The following is a 15,044-nucleotide window of genomic DNA, read 5'->3' on the forward strand; positions in this document are numbered from 1 at the left end:
GAGGAAAGAATAAAAATTACTCAATTTGAACAGAAAGAAAAATAGACTTAAAAAATGAAGGGAAACCAGGGCCTAGGAACTATATAAAAAAAGATCATTCATATCCTTAGAGTCCTGAAAGAAGAGAAGAGAGAAGATGGGGCTGAAAAACTATTCCTCTCCCCACACAAAAGAGGTTGAAAACTTCCCAAATTTGGCAAAACCCCTAAACCTAGAGATTTGAAAATCCAAAGAAGATATATCCAAAGAAATCCATGCTTAGATTTATCACGATCAAACTGTTGGAAACTAAAAACAAAGGAAAAATCTTGAAAGCAGCAAGACAGGAATGAATGACTCTTATTAGGGGAAAACAATTCAAATAACCAGAAAAATTTTCATAGAAACTCATGAGCCCAAAGTGGCACAACACTTTGCAAGTATTCAAAGAATCTGTCACTCAAGAATTCTATATCCAGTGAAAATATCCCTCAGTAATGAAGGGGAAATCTAGACATTTTCAGATGAATGAAAAGTAGAGAATTTGCTGCCAGCAGATCTACCCAAAAAGAATGGGTACAGATCTTGAAATGGGAAGAATGATAGAAAAAAATACAGGCGATAATCCTTCTTCTCCTCTAACTTTTCTACATTATGTTTGACATAACTGAAGCAAAATTTATAACACTGTTTGATGTGGTTCTCCTAGTATGTAGAGAAAATACTTAAGACAATTATAAACTAGAGAGGGTAAAGGGACTTTAAAAGGAGGTAAGCCTTCTATACTTCATTCCAACTAGTCAAATGTTGACGTCAGTACACTGTGAGATGTTATTCATATAGAATGCAATACCCACGGCTAATTCAAAATAATCTATAAAAAGACATACACTAAAAATACTATGGATAAATCAAAATGGAATTCTCAAAAAGGTAAAAGCAATACACAGGAAGGGAGGAAAAAGAAAACAGGGAAACAAAGAACAGAGAGAACAAAAATAAAGAGGACAGACTTAAGCCTGAATGTATCAGTAATTTCACTGAATAGTCCAAACAAAACCAATTAAAAATGAGCTGGGGCGCCTGGGTGGCTTTGTCAGTTAAGCGTCTGAGTCTTGATTTTGGTTCATGTTGTGAGATTGAGCCCTGCACTGGGCTCTTTGCTAGGCATGGAGTCTGCTTGAGATTCTCTCTCTCTCCCTCTGCCACTCCCCTACTGGTGCATGCATGTGTACATTCTCTTTCTCTTTCTCTTTCTCTTTCTCTCTCTCTCTCTCTCTCTCTCTCTCAAAAACAAGAAAATAAATAAATAAATGAGCCAACTACGTGCTATCCATAAGAAATTCACTTCAAATATAATGATATAGGTGAACTGAAAGTAAGAGGATGAGAAAATATAAAACTCTACTTCTATGAAGTAGCTACTAGCCACATGTGGTTATCTTAATTAAGATTAAATAAAATTAATTTAAGTAAAATTAAATACAAACTCATGTGCCTGCCACAATTCAACTAGTATATGTATATAAAAAAGCAGTTTTATTATATTGGTAATGTGCCCACATTACTGTATTTAGAAAGTTTTCTAGAACTATTATAAACTAAAATGCCTACATCATCTACGTTATTTTAACAGCAGTTAATTAAGGTTTCTTTTTCACTGTGGCAAAATACACATAAAATTTACTATTTTAACCATTTTTAAGTATATAGTTCAGTGGCATTAGGTACATTCCTGTTGTTGTACAACTATCATCACTACCCATCTCTAGAACTTTTTCATCATCCTGTACTGTAAGTCGCACTCATTAAACAGTAACTCCTTATTCTCCATCCCCTACTCCGAGCCCCTGGTAACCATACTTCTACTTTCTGTCTCCATGAATTTGACTACTTTAGGTACCTCATATAAATGGAATCATCCAATATCTGTCCTTATGTGACTGGCTTATTTTGCTTAGCATAATGTCTTCAAGGTTCATCCATGCTGTAGTGGGTATCAATTTTCTTCTTTTTAAAAGGCTGTACGGGCGCGTGAGTGACTCAGTTAAGTGTCCGACTTCGGCTCAGGTCACGATCTTGCGGTCCGTGGGTTCGAGCCCCGCGTCGGGCTCTGGGCTGACAGCTCGGAGCCTGGAGCCTGCTTCGGATTCTGTGTCTCCCTCTCTCTCTGCCCCTCACCTGTTTGCTCACTCGCTCTTTCTCTCTCCCTCTCTCAAAAATAAAAACATTAAAAAAATTTTTTAAATGCTGCATAATATTCCATTGTATGTATATACCATATTTTCTTTATTCATTTGTTGATGGACAGTTAATTTGTTTCCAGGGGTTTTAAAGTCCCTACTTAACTAATGAAAGCAATGTTTACTCCAAATTCAAAGAATATTCAAGCAGAGAGGAATCCTGGAGGTCATCTAATTTCATAGCCTTCTAATGTTATCACAATCATGAAGTTCTGTTATTTCACTGTATCATCTTGAGTAAGGGTGGCTACTGCTTTAAACTGTTCACACTTCTCTTTTCCAAGTTAGCAATTATCATCAGTATTTTAATTAATTTATGTAATTGTGACACACATGACAGATGTTCATATGTGTGATACACCTCCATGGGCAAGCCCAGATTTTTAAAAAATATTGTGTATAATTTATATATAACAAAATTTGCCCTTCTAACCATATTTTTCCCATGTTTATTTGAGAGAGAAAGAGACAGCACAAGCAGGAAGGGGCAGAGAGCGAGGGAGAGAGAATCCCAAGCAGGTTGTGTGCTATCAGTGCAGAGTCTCACAAAGGGCTTGATCTCACAAACCACGAGATCATAACCTGTGCCAAATTTAAAAGCCGGACACTTAACTGACTGAGCCACCAAGGTGCCCAGCCCTTCCAACCATTTTTAAATGTACAGTTCAGTGTCATTAAGTACATTCACACTGCTGCGCAACGAGCACAATTACCTGTTTCCAAAACTTTTTCCACTGGCAAGGCCAGATTTTGATGACATACAAAAGGGCTGCAGGGAACAAAGGCCAGTAGCATCACAGACTTTGTTTTGGGATGATATTCCCAAACAGATTTTACAAATTATGTAAGAAATAAGTTCATCTATTTAAATATATCAAAAACTTCATTTTTATATAAAGAAAATTGATGAGTATGTTCGATCTCACTTATAAAAATTAAGCTCTTACAATAAGAAATCTTGATTTTTTTTTTTTTTCTCACTCTCTTCACAGATAATATTTAAAAAGGCAAGCACAGAGGCGCCTGGGAGGCTCAGTCAGTAAAGCTTCCGACTCTTGATTTCAGCTCAGGTCACGATCTCACAGTCCATGGATCAAGACCCATGTTGGGTTCCATGCTAACAGCGTGGAGCCTGCTTGGGATTCTCTCTTTGCCCCTCCACCCCCACCCCACCCCTGGCTCATGTGCACTCTCCTCTCTCAAAATAAGTAAACATTAAAAAAAAAGGGGGGGGGGGAGGTGTTCCTGGGTGGTTCAGTCGGTTAAGCTTCGGACTTCGGCTCAGGTCAGATCTCAGTTTGTGAGTTTGAGCCCTGTGTCAGGCTCTGCTGATAGCTCAGAGCCTGCAGCCTGCTTTGGATTCTGTGTCTCCCTCTTTCTTTGCCCCTTCCCCATGCGCTCTCTCTCCCTCTCTCTCAAAAATAAACGTTAAAAAAAAAAAAAGGCAAGCACTTATGTAGGTAAAATTTATAGAATTACACTGTATATTATGTTACTGCAAATTTTTTCATTGCATCACCTCTTGCTTATAGGCAATATGGATGTATACACCTTTCTTACTCATCATTCTCATTAAAAATTTATTCATGGATTGGGGCACCTGGGTGGCTCAGTCGGTAAGCATCCCACTTTGGCTCAGGTCATGATCTTGAGGTTTGTGGGCTCAAGCCCGGCTCAGAGCCTAAAGCTTGCTTCAGATCTGTGTCTCCCTCTGTCTCTGCCTCTCTCCAACTTTGTGCTCTCTCTCAAAAATAAATAAAACATTTAAAAGAATCTACTCATGGATAAAATGAAACTGAAGTAACTATAATAATCACACACGAATAATTCATAATTGTCACAACCACCTTAGTAAAAGTTCTTTACACAGGATGGGGCAATAAAGCCACGGAAGCTCCATTTCTCAAGCTCTAGCTTTAACTCACAATGGATAAAAAAATCTATCACAAAACCTCTGGTAAGATCTGCTACTTTGAGGACCCTGACTAAAGTTGGTCAAGAACAGAACCTGTATCAACTCTGGAGATTATCAGTCTTTGTAGACAGACTATGGAGAAACGATGTGTTTTGATACAGTCACTCCTATATTGTCTTCAGAGGAACCATATGCCAGACAGGTCTGACTCTGGGACTGAGAGTTTTCACTCTTCTATACCATAGATATTATTCGTGGCCTAAACATTATCTTAGAAGTTAAAGAGGTAGCTCAGTTGGGTAAGTGTCTGACTCTTGATTCTGGCTCTGGTCATGATCTCACAGTTGGTGGGACTAAGTCCTGTGTCGGGCTCTGAGCTGAGCGTGGAGCCTGCTTGGGATTCTCCCTCTCCCTCTGCTCGCATGCTGAGGCCCTCTCTCAAAATAAAAAAAACATTTAAAAAATTGTTTAAGAAAGCCCAGAAGGGTTAACCAAGTCAATAACTTAATGGAAAATGGAAGTAGAACCTAGATTACTTGGTTCTTGGGAATCTACTGTTTTGTACAAAATCAGTTAAAAACAGAACTTGGAGCCAGTATTACTAAGTTGTGACAAGAACTCTTTCCATTGCTTTGGTAATAGTGTAAGAATAATTGTTTCCACACAGTAACAATTGTTCTTATTAGAATAAAATTTTTATCTTACTACTTCTAGAACTCCTATTCAATCTGTTCAAATTAGTAATGAACTATCCTGAAAGTGACAAACTGCTTTTATACAACTAAAAAAGCCAGACTCAGGTGGGAAAAAGTTAAGAGTCATTGCAGTAAATATCTTTCTAAATCGTCAAACTGATACAATGTCAAATTCTATAACAAAACAATGTCTGAAAAAAAACAAACAAAACAAAACTGCTATTGAGCCAGAATTGTGAAAGCTGAATCTTAGTCATAATATTTGTTGTAAAACACTATGGAGAGAAAAAAAGTGTGAAAATACCAAACATTAGCCTATTCTGATGATCCGAATGTCCAGGGAAAATACATCTATCTACAGTTACAACTTTTCAATGTATAGGGGCACCTGGGTGGCTTAGTCGGTTGAGCATCCGACTTAGGCTCAGGTCATGATCTTGAGGTTCGTGAATTCAAGTCCCGCATCGGGTTTGCTGCTGTCAGCCTGTCGGCACAGAGACTGCTTCGGATCCTCCTCCTCCCCTGCTTGGGCTCTCCCCAAAATAAATATTTAAAAAACAACTTTTTAATCCATAAATATAAAAATCGACAATGAAGTCTTTTAAAAACACTATTAGCTTTAATTTTTTAACGAACTTACCAGCTCAAATCTTCCTAATAAACCATATATATATATATATATATATACATACCTCACATCATAACTCAATTTCTACTGAGGCTTTGAATTCTAGATATGCCCTGTCTCTTTTAACTACAAACATTGTTATAAGGATGTATGTTCAATCTTTTGACACAGCACTATGTATTAATTAAAAGAATTATAGTTTTTCACATTGCCCAAACCCGGTAACAAATTTCTCCACCTCAGATATAGTTAAGCTTTATTAATTTCACTATACTTGTTACCAATTAATATTCTAATGTTGCCTGGAGACAGCATGTATACTAAGAAGCTTTGTAGTTCAGACAGATCTAGATCTTAATCAGGATTAAATGAGCATATGGAAAGCACACAATGCCTAGCACACAGTATGTACACAATATGGAACAGAACTGAGTAATAGATGAACTATCCTTACTGATAGATCTTTGACTCTTGTCAACTCTGGCTGAATTCCTGAACTTCAATTCTGGGTCTCTAATGACCAGCTAAAGCACTAGACAATTACTTCTGAATGTGTTTGCCATGTTTCAAATTCACCATCCAAAACTGAACTTAAATTCTCAACTGATATTTCATGGAGAATTTCTAATTTTGTTAACGATGGGTACTTTGAATTGCCCAGTCACCCAGAGCTTAAAATCTAGTATTCATTTTTGAGTCACCCCCTCGCCTCCTGTTAAAACCTGGAAATCTTCTCTCAGCTACCATCCCTTCACAGGCAAATTCAGAAAAATTATAGATACTTCCCTACTAATCAACTTTTATTGATAAATCAAAGTCATACTCAGGAGCAAGACTGTTAAATATGCCTACTTCCAAGAGATGATATAAAATGGTCCTGCATGGTCATTTAAGTCTTTGCTCTCTTGTTTGCTCTCTCCATGCTTCATTTTGAAGTGTTTATGGATATTGTTAAATCCAGCAAAGTCAATAAACACCAAAAACCAGAAGAACGTTGAAAGTGTTGACAAACAGGTAATGGGGGAGGTGTGTGGGGGTGGGGTGGGAGGGGGGCACCTAGTTGGCTCAGTTGGTAGACCATGAGACACTTGATCCTGAAACTGTTAAGTCTGAGCTCCACATTGTGTGTAGAGATTACTTGGGGGGAAAAAAAAAACTAAACTAAAAAAATTATATCTTAATATAATTAATTTAATTATACCTTAATATCTTAATACTGTTATAAAACCGTTTTGATGTTGTAAACCCTCTGAAAGGTTCTGAGGATTCCCAGGAGAGTCCCCACACCACACTATCCACTACTTTAATGTTTAATGTTAAATCAAGAAATGGTTAGAAATCTGCAGACAAGAACTTAAAGGCTAAGCAAGGTGAACGGGCTGCTTAAATTCTGTCCAAGCCCAGAAAAAGTTGGTTCCTTATCTTCAAATCTGCACATCAAAAGGTACTAAAATCTTGGGGCCCCAGGGTGGCTCATTTGGTTAAGCGTCTGATGTTGGCTCCGGTCAGGATTTTGAGTTCAAGTCCCGCATCAGGCTATCTGCTGTCAGTATGGAGCCCTCCTCGGATCCTCCCAACTACTCAAAATAAATAAAAACTTAAAAAAAAAAAAAAAAGTACTAAAATCCACTGTCACTTAAGACCATCATAGAGGAGTAGTGTGTGTGTGTGTGTGTGTGTGTGTGTGTGTGTGTGTGTGTGTGCGCGCGCGCGCGCACATGTGTATATACATGCTATCTGCTTCAACAAATTTGCAATGTAGACGTAATAGCTCTATTTAGGTCAAAGATAGTCAAGGAAAATGTTTACCTGGCTAAGAGGAATAGAACCTGCTGGAGTCCCAGGAGTTAGAGCTGCTTATTTGAACAGCAACAACAATAAACAAGCACACAAAACTAGCCAGCTAGGTGTTTTCATCCCTGAATTTAAAGCCTAGAATTATGGGGGCCATCTTGGAACCATAAGGAGAGATACAACCTAAGGACAGCAAAGCAAAAAGTTGAGAACTTGGGTTCTTAATGAGGTCATTGAATTGCTGAATAACCAACTCTGAAGCTATCTTACTCCAGGATTTCTTGTTTTGTTTTTGTGTGAAATAATAAATGTCCTCAATGTTTAAGTCACTTGATTCAGGTTTTCTGACCCCAAAATGAATATTCATATACAGATGTACTTCAACAGGTCCAACTGAATTCATCATCGTTTCTCACGTATGTGAAGACTTCCTCTTGAAGTTCTCTGGCCAATGAGACCACCAATACAAAAGCAAAAGACCTGGGAGTCATCTATGACTTAAAAAGGTCACTCTCCCCAATACGTCTGTGTCCTAATCCCTGGAGTTTGCAAAAGTTACTATTATGGCAAAGACTTTACAGGTATGGTTAAGTATCTTAAGGAGATTGCCTGGAATATCCAGGTAGGCCCTAAATACAAACATCAGCATTCTTATAAAAGAGAGATAAAAGGAAATCTGACACCCATCGGAGAAGGTGATGTGAAGATGGAGCAGAAATTAGAGTATTGTGGCCACAAGCCATAGAGTGCCTGCAGCCACCAGAAGCTGAAAGAGGCAAGGAATAGATTTGCCCCTAAAGCCATATGGAAGCCACTCAGTAGGAGTGGGTACCTGTCAATACCTTGATTTCATGGCAGTGATAGTGATTTTGAACTTCTGGGCTCCAAAACTGTGAGCGAGTACGTTTGTTACTTTGTTATTATTATTAAAAAATTTTTTTTAATGTTTTTTTATTTGAGTGACAGAATCCCAAGCAGGCTCCACGCCACCAGCACAGAGCCCAATGCAGGGCTCGATCCCACCAACTGCAAGATCATGACCTGAGCTGAAACCAAGAGTCTGATGCTTAACTGACTGAGCCACCCAGGGGCCCCTTATTATTTTTTAAAAATGTTTATTTTGACAGAGAAAGGGGGGGGGCAGAAAAAGAGGGAGAGAGAATCCCAAGCAGGCTTCACACTGTCAGTACAGAACCCAATGAGGGGCCTGAACCCAGAAACCGTGAGATCATGACCTGAGCTGAAATCAGGAGTCAGATACTCAACCAACTGAGCCATGTAGGGACCCTCCTTTGTTACTTTAAGCCTTCCACTTTGTGATATTTATTACAACAGACACAGGAAACAAATACAACTTTTATCTTTCCCTTTTCTTCCTAACATAGACTTGGTCTCTGAAACCGATCTCAAATCCATCCTTTCCTTTCTTCATTAGTCATTGCTTTGGACTACTCAAACATTCTGACTGGTCTCCTTGCCTTTAGCCTCACCAACCTCGAATTAATCCTTCACCATTATTCAAATATTCTCTAATATAATCATCATGGGGCACCTGGGTGGCTCAGTAGGTTAAGCACTGGACTTCAGCTCAGGTCATGACCGCACAGTTCATGGGTTCGAGCCCCGCATCGGGCTCTGTGCTGACAGCTCAGAGCCTGCTTTGGTTTCTGTGTCTCTCTCTCTGCCCCTCTTCCACTTACACACTCTCTCTCTCAAAAATAAACATTAAAATTTTTTTTTCTAAATATAATCATCTGAGTCCAGCACTTACTACCTCATGCCTTATCACACAAAACAACTCTTTTTTCTTAAATTCTCATTTCAGAACATTTTTTTTTTAAGTTTATTTATTTTAAGAGAGAGAATGCAAGAGAATGTGAGTGGAAGAGGAACAGAGAGAGAGAGAGAGAGGGGGAGAAAGGATCCCAAGCAAGCTCCGTATTGTCGGCACAGAGCTTGATACGGGGCTCAATCCCACCAACTGTAAGATAATGACCTGAGCTGAAATTGAGAGTTGAATGTTTGACTGAGCAACCTCGGGGCCCCACCACACGAAACTAAACAGTACACTTTGTTCTTTTCAGCACTTTCATATACATTTGATACTGATTTCAATATACAAAACCCTTGGGATAAGGCAGATTATCCTCTTCCCATTAAATTGGTGAGTAAACTGAAGCTGAGAAGAACTGACTTATTCAAAATCATAGGGCTAATAAACAGAAAACCATATCCTGATGCTAATCTTTCTTACTGTTTCATATTCTCTTCACTCTACATTTTTAGATGCTTTAGACTGTTATCTTTCCCTTTCTACTCTCCAATATTAACTATTTGCTCCAAACTGATTTTGACTCATTCTCCACTTATATATAATTTCCACTTCTGTAGGTTTCATCCCTTTTTGGAATTCCCTCCTCATTGCTCTCAACAGGTCAAATACTACTTTATTTCCTCTTCCTTCTACCCTAGATTATCAGCAATACCTCTCATTAGTATGTCACTTTTTATTTTCTATTTTAAAGTTTTTATTGATTGATTTAGAGAGACCAACTGTGAGCAGGGGAGGGGCAGAGAGAAAGGAGGCAGAGAGAGAATTCCAAGCAGGCTCCACACTGTCGGCCCGACTTGGGGCTTGAACTCACTAAAACCGTGAGATCATAACCTGAGGCAAAGCCAAGAGCCAGACACTCAACTGACTGAGCCACCAAGGTGCCTCTGTATGTCACTTTTTAGATTACAATATGCTTTCAAATATATTTTCTTTGGATCTTAAAGACCTTCTGAAGTAGATAAGGAAAACTCTTTAAAGAAAAATAATATCAGAGAAAATAAGTGGCCTAACAGGGGCTTAAAATCAGAAACTCTGACTTTAATTACATCCTGTCCTTAGTTTATTATCAAGCTATGCTGCCTTTCCCTCCATCTAACTCCTGCAGTATTTTCTGTCTTGACCACTAATTTGGCAGTTGATATAATATCAATTTAGGTTTACCAGGGATTATACTCTGTCTCCTCTCCAAGGACAATTCCAATATATTTATGAAATCAATCACACCCGTGTTCTTTAAAAATCATTTCATAAGTGCTTGAGCTAGAACTGCTGTACAATAAACTGTATAATACAGTGTATAATTTGATCAGTTTTAACATATATCATCACTACGATCAAGATACGGAAAATTTCCATGACCCCTAGACATTTGTGCCTGTTTGCAATTTCTCCCTCCTACTCCTCTCAGGAACTAAGGATTTGCTTTTCATTTTACATTAGCTACATTTTCTAGAATTTTACATTAATAGAATTATATAATATAGACTTTCTTATTTATCTGGCTTCTTTCACTGGGTATAATTATTGAGATTCATCCATGTTGTTGGGCTCAAGAATCTGGCTTTTTATTACTGAGTGCTGTTCTATTTGTATAGATATACCAGAATCTGTTTATCATTTAACTGTTGACAGACGTTTGAGTTATTTCCAGTTTGAGACTATTATAAATAAAGCTGTTATGAACATTTGTGTAAAATCTTCATGTGGACATTACATGAAGGTTCTTAATAATTTCTTTTTCTATACCATTTACATATTATCTTCTTTCTAGTAACACTAATTACAGTGCAGTGATTCTCACTGGGCATCCCTTTATGGCCACAAAAGGATCATTGCTCTACCTCAGTAGCTTACGTGTAATAGATGATCAACTGTTTACAGACCTTGCTGTCTTCTCGATCCACATGCTACTTAAGAGACTGAGGTTGTGTGCATTCTATAAATGCCTAACAGGGCAATTAAAGAATGTTGGAAGAAACGTTTGTGGTTTATGGTGCTTATTTCTGGAATAAACATATTCTTTTACATTGAATTACATTATTAATAAAAGTGTAACTGCAAACAACAAAATAAAACTTGAAACAAAATACATGAAGTAAAGAGTTTAACATACACAATATGCAAATATTTTATAGAAAACCTGTTAAAACAGCTGGTTTAAGAACAGAAGAGCCATAACTCAAAGTAAAAACCTCATGCTAAAATTACACAGAATATGAAGGAACTAGTGAAAATTGCTACTCAATTACTTCTCTCTCTAAAAACTTATTAAGTTACAATAGTATGTTTTTCACTATTATTTTCCTTAGAATCAAGATTTTTTTTTCCTTTACAAATATTATAGTACCACGATTTTAAATTTTGTTCTAAGAAAACTTGTTATTCTGTTGTCAGTCTAAGCAAAACCAAATATATGTATTTTTCTATGAAAGGAAGTATACTTTTTAGAATGGATTCACATGAGTACTCATATCTGAGAACACTTTTACTTTCTCTGAACACTTATAAAGTATATGTGATCTTTAATTTGATGATGGTTTATTTTCCAATAGTCTTCCTTAAGTGTTTATTAATGTTTTCAGGAAGAATTTCAAAGAGATTTCTGTATCTGAGCTATAAAGAAATCATTTAACTTTTATAACTAGCCATATTTTATAATCAAACAAAGATTTCAATCATTTTGCTACATGAGGAAGTCCTTCTTAGTTCAGAATTTAAGAGACTGAGATTTACCTGGACTAAATAAATCAGTTAAACTTGTAACACTCAACTATTAGAATTTCCTCTCATTGCTGGTAGCCAGAGTCACGCTGATTGTTAATTTCTGTATCAAGAGAAGAGAAGTTAATATAGATTGATTAACTCACCAAGTGTCTTTATCTCTTTCTTGGCTCAGAATTCAGAGAAAGTAGTTTTTTAAACTGTTATAAATGAGGAAACTAAACGTTAAATTAACTTGCCTGCAGTCCTATAAATAAATAAGAACAGGATTTGAACAGAGGTCTGACTAAAAAATTCAAATTCCCAGTCCCTTCCCCTATCCCATCATGTTGCCATTCACAAGGATTCAATCATAATACACAAGGAGTATCAGCTTTAACATCAATTCATTATCACTAGAAAGAAAGCTTGAAGTCGGGTCTTATTCACAGATCCTTACAGGAGCAAGTTAAATTCAAGTCAGTTTTAGTTAATTAGCATTTAAAGAGTTCTTTTTTTTTTTTTTCCCTAAAGAGTTTTTAAGTGCTCACATCAACTACTGGAGTTCCAATGTGTTTGTTTTAAGATATGTACACAAGTACAGTGGCTTTACCCAACAGGCCTTTGCACTGCTGCCAACTTTATTTTTATTTTAAGAGAGAGAAAGCACAAGCAGGGGAGGGGCAGAGAGAGAGGAAGAGAGAGAGAATCTCAAGCCAGCTCTGAAATGTCTGTGCAGAGCCTGACGTGGGACTTAAACTCACAAACCCAACCGTGGTATCATCACACAAGCAGAAATCAAGAGCCAGACGCTCAACCGACTGAGCCACCCAGGTGTCCCTACTGCTGAACTTTAAATGTGTCTTATTATGGATTCAATCTTGTCTCCTCCCTGTCCAATATGTTGAAGTCTTATGCCCCACAACTGAGAATGTTACCTTATTGGGAAACAGGCTCTCTACAAAGGTAATCAAGTTAAAATGATGTAATTAGGATGTCGTTATATAAAGGGGATATGACACACAGGGAGAACAAGTGAGGACTGGAGGTATACTGCCACAAGCCAGAGGCAAGAAGAAAGGCATAGAAGGGATCGTGCCTGGGTCGCGTGAGTGGCTCAGTCGGTCAAGTATCCGACTTCGGCTCACATGATCCCATGGCTCGGTGCTGACGGCTCAGAGCCTGGAGCCTGCTTCAGATTCTGTGTCTCCATCTCTCTCTCTCTGCCCCTCCCCCGCTCGCACTCTGTATCTCTCTCCCTTCCAAAAATAAACAAACATTAAAAAAAAATTACCGAAGAATAGATAGTTCCCTCCTAGGTTCCTTCCCTCAGAAGGAACCAACCCTTCCAACAATTTGATTGTGGACTTGATTTAACTATACTAAATTTTAACGAACTCAATATTTCAATTAAAAGGCAGAATAGGGGGCGTCTGGGTGGCTCAGTTGGTTGAGCGTCCGACTTCAGCTCAGGTCACGATCTCACGGTCCGTGAGTTCGAGCCCCACGTCGGGCTCTGGGCTGATGGCTCGGAGCCTGGAGCCTGCTTCCGATTCTGTGTCTCCCTCTCTCTCTGCCCCTCCCCCGTTCATGCTCTGTCTCTGTCTCAAAAATAAAAATAAACATTAAAAAAAAAATAAAAATAAAAAAAATAAAAGGCAGAATAGGATTAAAAATGCAAGCCCAACTATATGCTCCTTATAAGAAAGAAAGAAATAAAAGGACACAGGTATGTTAGAAGATATACCATGCAAACAATAAAGACAGGCTGGAGTGATATTTTTAATATCAGATAGACTTCAAGACAAAAATATTACCAGAGATACAGAGGTGTGTAACAATAAGAAATGTGTGTGCACCTAATAATAACAATGCTTTAAAATACAAGCAGCAAACACTGACAGAATTAAGGAGAAAGACAACCCGTAAAAATACTTGGAAATTTTAATACCCCTCTCAATAACTGGTAGAATTGGACCCCCTTCCAAAAAAAAGTCAGCGAAGACATTAAAAGATCTGACCAATATCACCAATCACCTTGACTTGATTATATAGTGCAGAATACACATTCTTTTCAAGTGTAACACAGTATGCTTATCAAAACAGATATGCTGGGCCCTAAGACAAATCTTAATAAATTTTAAAGTAATGAATGCACACAAAAGTGTTCTCTCTACATATACACACAATTAGAAATCAATGAGTTACCGAGAAAACCTCAAATATTTGGAAATAAAATGTTGAAATAATCCATAGGTTTATTGAAGGAATCAATGAGGGAAACAGAAAAGTATTTTTTATTGAGCAATAATTAAAATACATTATTAACATTTGTGGGATGCTGCTAAAGCAGTGCTTAGGGTAAAAATTATAGCTTTCAATATACATATTAGAAAAGAATGTCTAAAAAAAAAAAATCAATGGCCTATGACCATATACCCTGCCACCTCCCATCAGGATGACTCCGATTAAATAAAAAATCACAAATCACACAGAAAATAACAAGTGTTGGTGAGGATGTGGAGGAAAAAAAATCCTTGTGCACCATTGTTAGGAATGTAACTGTAGCCACTGTGTAAAACAGTATTGGGGTGCATAAAAACTTAAAAATAGAATTATCGTATGATCCAGCAATTCTACTTCTGGTATATACCCAAAAGAATTGAAAGCAGAGACATGAACATCTATTTGTATGCAAATATCCATAGGAGTATTAGTCACAATGGCCAAAAGGTAGAGATACTCCAAGTGTCTGTCAACAGATGATGGATAAACAAGATGTGATATATACATACAATGGGATATCATTTAGTCTTAAAAATGAAGGGATTTTGATAGGCACTACAATACGGATAAGTCCTGAGGATATTATGCTAAATGAAATACGTCAGTCACCAAAGGACATTGTATGATGGTGATATGAGGTTTCCAGAGTAGTCAGAGTCATAGAAACAAAGTAGAAGGATGGCTGCCAGGGGCTTAGGGAGGGAGAAGAATGGAAAGTTATTATTTAATGGGTACAGAGTTACAGTTTTGCAAGATGAGAAGAGTTCTAGAGATGAATGGTGGTGATGGTTGCATAACAATGTGAATGTATTTTATGCTACTGAACTGTACACTTAAAAATAGTTAAGGAAATAAATATGTAAATGTATATTTCACTGCAATTAAAATGAATCAGGGCGCCTGAGTGGCTCAGTTGGTTGAGCATCTTGACTCTTGATTTCGGCTCAGGTCATGATCTCAGGGACCTGGG

The 15,044-nt window shown here is 37.6% G+C and overlaps 2 protein-coding genes across 6 annotated transcripts in view; one reads left to right on the top strand and one right to left on the bottom strand.

Annotated features, from left to right (window-relative positions):
* ZBTB44 (zinc finger and BTB domain containing 44) overlaps positions 1–15,044 on the bottom strand; it is a 68,210-nt gene that overhangs the window by 44,936 nt on the left and 8,230 nt on the right. The gene's annotated exons all lie outside the window — the stretch shown is intronic.
* Positions 5,705–15,044, top strand: part of LOC125176348 (translation initiation factor IF-2-like) — a 43,069-nt gene continuing 33,729 nt past the window's right edge. For 2 of the 3 annotated variants that reach the window (XM_047877623.1, XM_047877621.1), the window contains exons 1-2: positions 5,705–6,474; positions 7,642–7,835. In XM_047877623.1, the coding sequence (XP_047733579.1) occupies positions 7,818–7,835 (18 nt within the window). In that variant the 5' untranslated portion in view covers positions 5,705–6,474; positions 7,642–7,817. Of the gene's footprint in view, positions 6,475–7,641; positions 7,836–9,383; positions 9,419–15,044 lie in introns of those variants that run through there. The other variant, XM_047877622.1, reaches the window with a different exon arrangement.

The sequence above is a fragment of the Prionailurus viverrinus genome, chromosome D1 (genome assembly GCF_022837055.1).
Source record: "Prionailurus viverrinus isolate Anna chromosome D1, UM_Priviv_1.0, whole genome shotgun sequence".
In the NCBI taxonomy this organism is placed as follows: Eukaryota; Metazoa; Chordata; class Mammalia; order Carnivora; family Felidae; genus Prionailurus; species Prionailurus viverrinus.